The sequence below is a fragment of the Seriola lalandi genome, unplaced genomic scaffold (genome assembly GCF_002814215.2).
Source record: "Seriola lalandi dorsalis isolate HSWRI2012SDOR001 ecotype SW California unplaced genomic scaffold, Sedor1 jcf7180002054928, whole genome shotgun sequence".
Classification (NCBI taxonomy): domain Eukaryota; kingdom Metazoa; phylum Chordata; class Actinopteri; order Carangiformes; family Carangidae; genus Seriola; species Seriola lalandi.
In genome coordinates, this window is record NW_019525480.1 from 311,327 (window position 1) to 317,397 (window position 6,071).

Genomic DNA, 6,071 nt, shown 5'->3' on the forward strand with positions numbered 1-6,071 from the left:
TTAAAATGATGTCATCATGATGTCATCATGTCATAATTGGATCCATGTTTCTTTGTGACAATTATTTGTTACCATTTTGCGAATCTATAAAATCACACTCCAGATAAACATTCCTCAAATAAGGATTGAATGTATGGAATATGGAAAATTTTAAATGTTCAATAAGTGATCGAACAAATATAAATATATCTGTGTCATCATTTAGAGAAATCTCTTACCTTTGGTCCCGACTCACAGTGAAAGAAAACGCTGCTTTGTGCTTCAGGAGGCCGGTGAAGCTGCATGTTGTAAGTGTGTGACGCTGTAAAGGTCTGATGCCTTGTTCCTGTGCGTACTGAGAGCTGTAAACTGTATGTTAACGACGATGCTGATTTTTAAGTATGATTTTCTTAACGTGACCAATAAAAAAAGTTCTGTTTTGCTGTTGTTTTTAATGCCGTGTTTTCTCTCTTTAACTTCACATGAACCAAACTTTCTATTTAAACTGACATCATCAACTTCTAGATCTGTCCGTCCACCTTAGTAAGACATAAAAACATCATAGTATAGTGAGGCATAAAAACATCATAGTATAGTGAGGCATAAAAACATCATAGTATAGTGAGGCATAAAAACGAGCAGCAAAATCAGGCACAAATTCCTTCTGTATCTAGTGTTGTATTGTTGTCATGACCCCGCCCATTTAGGAGACAGGAAGTGGATAGCATTTCATACCACTGGCGCTGCTTATAATGCGTCATCTTTTGTTATAGAGTCCAGCGGAGGCAGAAAGGAACCTAAGACGCTGAGCTGTGAGGAGAGTTTGTCCTAGTGGCCACTGTTGGTATTGCAGGTACAAAAGGAAAACATGAGCAGTGTCCGTTGGTTTCATGATCTAAAGAGTTTAGCTAGTGTTCTACCTCTGCCGCCTCCCTCCCTCCTCCTCTTAACTAACGGGCTGAGGAGCATCAGCTACCTGTGGTGCCTGCTACTATATTTACCTCTCAGCAGTCCCTGGGACAAATAAAGAGAATTGGAGATGGCTGTTTGTCACCTGCCTGCAGGGAAACAACAGCTTGTTGAGCTGAAAGTAATGAGAAGAGCTATAAATAAATAAGGAAGGAGGAAGACAAAGAAAAATAAATGATGGTTGAGGAATGAGATTAAGGATTGTTTGATAAAAGAGGAAAGTAACATTGATATTCACTGATCGAGTGTGTGAGGAACAAACGAGGAAACAAAAGAAAAATGAAAAGAATTGAGGTCAAGGTCAGAGAGAAAGAAAGACAGAGATGAAACGATCAGAGGAGGAAGGAGAGAAAAAACAATGACCTGAACTTTGAGGAAAAAGAGGAGAATATGAGTGAAGACGAGAGGAAAATCAGAGAATAGAAGGACAAGAGGTGAAGAGACTGAGAGGACAGAGACAGAAAATGCTGGAGACAAAGATGAGAAAGTGAAAGGTGGAAACAGAATAGAAAAGAGGAGAAAAGAGGGAGATGTGAAGAAGGAACTGGGATGGAGGAGAAAAGAAAGATGATTAAACAAAAGAGGGAGACAAGGAGGAAGATACATGGAAAAACAAAAAGACATGAAGGAAAAGCATGTTAAATATGATTCTACTTTCATCCTTAATTTTTGATGCCACAAACCGTCGGTCTCATCTAAAACCCAGAGGAAATCAAACTGACGTTTCCATGGTTACACAGGTCAAGAGGTGAGTGGCAAAAAATCAATTAAAACAATTTCTAAAAAAAATCTAATTCTAAACACTGATGAGAATTTAAATAAGGTTTGGTGAAAATATGAAATCCAAGATTAAAACCAAAATATGATTCTCTGATATGAAATAAAACATTTCAGTAGTGACGAGACCCAAACTCAGTGTGACCTCTGACCCCAGAGTGTCAACGTCTCATTTTGTTCCCCACAAACAAACAAACAAACAACAACACACTAGAATGTGAAGTCTAAGATTTTAATTTCAGTGTTTTGGCTTCAGGTCATTTATCAACTTCGTTGTTAAATCAAACAAAAGAAAAACCTGTTAATTATCAGATTTCAAGCTTTGTTAATACGTCCACAAAATACAAGAACTTCCAGAAGATTTCCTCCTTTCTGAATAAATTATAACAACAAATGCATTTTAATGTGATGAGGAGAATCTGAACAGACTTAGTCTTTCTTCTGTTGTTTAGGAAGCAGAGGAAGGAGGAGTTTTACTTTGAAGGATGAAGGAGAGACTATAGCTGAATGTATGAGAGTGTGACAAACCGACAGGTCGTACAAACGTTACCTCCCTGCGTCACCATTTGTCTCTGTACAAAAAAATTATGTTCAGAAAATGTTCAGATGTCGTTATAAAGGTTTTCCAGTGTGTGGGTGTTTCCATCTGTCTGGCAAATTTTTTTAACTTCAAAATAAAGTTTTCTTCTAATTTAACATCAAAAACATCTTTTATTTTGAAGTGAATATCTTCAGTGTGGCTTATATTTGTTTGCTGATGTATGTTTCTTCTACACAAGTTATATACATGAGCTTTACATTAGTTATATGAAATGAACAATTAGAAAACACCCCCCCCCCCCAAAAAAAAAAAAAAAAAACAGGAGAAAATAAAAAGGCAAAAATGTTAATTTTCGGGGGTCACTAAACTGGAGCGAGCCCCTCCCTCGAGGAGGACACAGCTGTGAGCAGAGCGGGAAACACGGCTGGTACTACATGAACATGTCGTCATAGCCGGGCGGGGGCATGTGGTCGGGGTCCGGCCTAGGAAACAGAGACACAGAGCTGTCGTTACCGTCACATGTTCATTCATAACTTTATTTCACTGGTTTGTTTCTCAGTGGTGAAGCAGCAGCTGGATGTTTCCACAGAGGCTAAAAACCAGTGCTGAACTGGGACTTTGTAAACGTCAGGACACGTCTCCCAGTAGAGACTGGTTCTAGATCATCTCTCCACGAGACCCTGCAGCTTCATGTCGGCAGCGCTGCAGCTAAACTGGAGATCAGGTCATTATTCCTCAGCCAGAGCCGTCCCATCCTCGTGGACATGATATCTCAGTAACGCCATGACGCCATTTCTTTAAATTTGGTAAAAACGTTCACCTGAACTCAAGGACAAACTCACTAGATTTTAGTGGCTAAAGGTCAAAGGTCAAGGTGACCTCAGAAAACACTTTTAACCATTACTCAAGACTCAAAATTTCACACAAATGGTTGATATTTTCTATGACTCTGGATCAACAGGGATGTAACCTGAAACTAGTCAGAGCGGCGGAGGGATACAACCGAAAGGTGGTAATTCTAGTTTTCTTTTATAATGAATTTTATTTCTGATAAAGTAAAAACAGACAAACTTAAACGTTAACAGAAGAGTAGAAATGTTCCTCCTGAGTATCTGCATCAGTGAAAATAAAGCAGATCACAATCTGATCCTTTCTTTACTCAACTCTTCTGTGTTCTGTTTGTGTTCCGGCTTTTGGGATCATATGAGTGAAAATGATTTGGTTGCTCTGGTGATCGACTCTGACTCTGGTGTTGGCAACAGAAACAAATCCATCATCTCTCTCTGTCATGAGCAGCTCGGCAGACCAGAATAAAACCTGTTGTCTGGTTTGTCTGTTAATGAAAGAGGGCTGAGGGTTGTTGTAGTGAGTGACAGCTCATCTCATCATGTATCTCTGTAAGCCCCCCCCCCCCCCCCCCCCCCCCAGTGAGTGAATGGTTAAGGCACCAGGAGACCTTTATTTCATGTCACACCCCTCCCTCCCTCCTTCCCTCCCTCACTTCCTGTCTCTCTCTGCACTGTCTGTTCAAATTAAGGCAAAAAATGTTCCCCTCCAAATAATCTTAAAACCCTCTGTGACATCATGTAAATTATTCAGGATAGTCAGTTTCATATTTCTTGTGAAAAATATTTTGTGCCAAATTTAGTAGCTGCAGCTTTTATTTCAAAGCGTCTGATACATATTCAGTCAACAAGCTATTACATTTCTTCTTCTTCTTCTTCTTCTGTGTAAATAAACACAGACGAGCCGAAACATGGAGACACACAAACATGAAGCAACGCTGCCTTTCTCACAGCAGCAGCATGTCGGCCTGTGTTGTAGTAGATGGTGAGTGAACAGCTGGTTCTTGGAGTCAGTGTGTTACAGATCAGACCCAGTATCAAAGGACTCAGGATCAGGATCAGGATCAGGATCAGGATCAGGATCAGGATCTAGACCAGGTCAATCAACTTTTCTTCTAAACAGAACTGTGGACTTTATTTTATTCTTCCAGTGTTTAAATGTGCACCAGAGTTTTGTGTCGAACTTATGCTTTAAGAGGACAGACAGAGTGAGGTCTGAGTGTGTGTGTGTGTGTCTGTGTGTGTGTCTGTGTGTGTGTGTCTCTCTCTCACCCTGGTCGGTGTCGTCCGACGGGTCCGAACGGGTCGAAGCGAGCTCCCGGAGGAACGGCTCCAGGAGGCAGGATGTCTGGTATCCCGCTGGAGGGGTCAAAACCAGAGCGAGGATACCCCGACCTCAACGGGTCGACTATCATCCCGCCACCACCACGAGACCTGGAGGGGGGTCAGAGTGAAAGACAGTGTGTTTTATCATCTGTTTTCCCCACTGATTTTTTCTTTTCCTTTCACTTTCATGACTGATTTATTGTTTTATTTAAGTTGTTTAAACCAGGAAACATATTTGTATTCCTGAGGAGGTCAAATTAAAGCGTTGTTGGCATAAAAACACATAAGGAATAATAACCAGACAAGATGTTTGTGCCATGATTTTACTGCAGTGAGAACCACCTTCCAACAAAACACCAGATTCTTCACATTAAAACATCATTTGTTTATTTAGTGACATGAGAAAGCTGCAGTGCGGATCCATGAAATGAACTTACTGTGATGAAGTGAAGAAATCTCAGTGTTTGTACAGAAATCAGTCAAGACATTTCACAGTTTAAATTAAGTTTGACCTTCAGGGGTGTAAATCATAATCTAGTGCAGGAAGCTCATGTGAGCACGATAAAAAGCTCAGGCTGATGTACAATGAGTGTAGAGATTAAAGACAGACTCGGGCTGTGCAGCCTGACTGCTCTGGTTTCCATATTTTGGATTTTGGATGTATTCACACTCCTCTGGACAGACGCCAGTAATCCACTGCTGTCGTTTTGTTTGTGTGTGGACCGACTGTTCATCCCCAAATCCCAGATTACAACAAACCCAGAGCGGCGCTTAAAAATGGATCTGAAAGTGATTTTCATTAAAGTGATTTTTTATTATGAAGGAGAGAGACGGACAGACAGACTCACCCAAAGGGATCCAGATCTGCTCCTCCAGCTGCGAACGGAGGAACCATGGGGTCAGGCCTGAAACACACACACACACACACACACACACACACACACACACACACACACACACACACACACACACACACAGCTGTTACTATTTCAAGCTTATAAAATGTGAGGATTTGCTACTTTTCTCTATTTTACATCAGTTTTTAAATATCACAGTTCAGGTTTTAATCAAAAATGTGAAACGTTTTTCTGCTTCCAGGTTCTTGAACGTGACGCAGTGACCTGAAATCCACATGCACATCACAAAGGTTCAGTTTATTACAAATATAATCCTAAACCTCCACATTACGCTTTACTTATCCCGTCTTAATCCATTTATCCTGTTAGAGACTCTAATTATTCACACTGAATCAGGTGTGTGTGTGTGTGTGTGTGTGTGTGTGTGTGTGTGTGTGTGTGTGTGTGTGTGTGTGTGTGTGTGTGTGTGTGTGTGTGTGTCTTTGTCTGAACCATCCCTGACTCATTCATCTTAACTTCATGTGTTCTGGATTCTTCCTGTCGTTTGTTCCTCTACATCTTTCCCTCTCTCCCTCTTCATCTCCTCCTCCTCCTCTCTGCAGCCCTGACTCAGTTTTTGCTTTCTCATTCATCATCCTCGTCTCCTTGTATCTCTTAAAGCTCCCGCTCTGTTTTTCTTATTTTCCTCTCTTCTCTCAGATTTTACTTTCTTCCCATCTGTCATTGTTTTGATCTCATCCTTATCTCCCTCGCCAACCCCCCCCCCCCCCCCCCCCC

General features: G+C 41.0%; 1 protein-coding gene across 1 annotated transcript in view; it reads right to left on the reverse strand.

Moving 5' to 3' along the window:
• Window positions 1-1,943: 1,943 nt before the first annotated feature.
• psmf1 (proteasome inhibitor subunit 1) overlaps window positions 1,944-6,071 on the reverse strand; it is a 9,818-nt gene continuing 5,690 nt past the window's right edge. The window contains exons 5-7 of the mRNA XM_023393062.2: window positions 5,286-5,342; window positions 4,384-4,545; window positions 1,944-2,748 (exon numbers count right to left, since the gene is read on the reverse strand). Coding sequence (XP_023248830.1) covers window positions 2,697-2,748; window positions 4,384-4,545; window positions 5,286-5,342 — 271 coding nt within the window. The 3' untranslated portion in view covers window positions 1,944-2,696. The remainder of the gene's footprint in view (window positions 2,749-4,383; window positions 4,546-5,285; window positions 5,343-6,071) is intronic.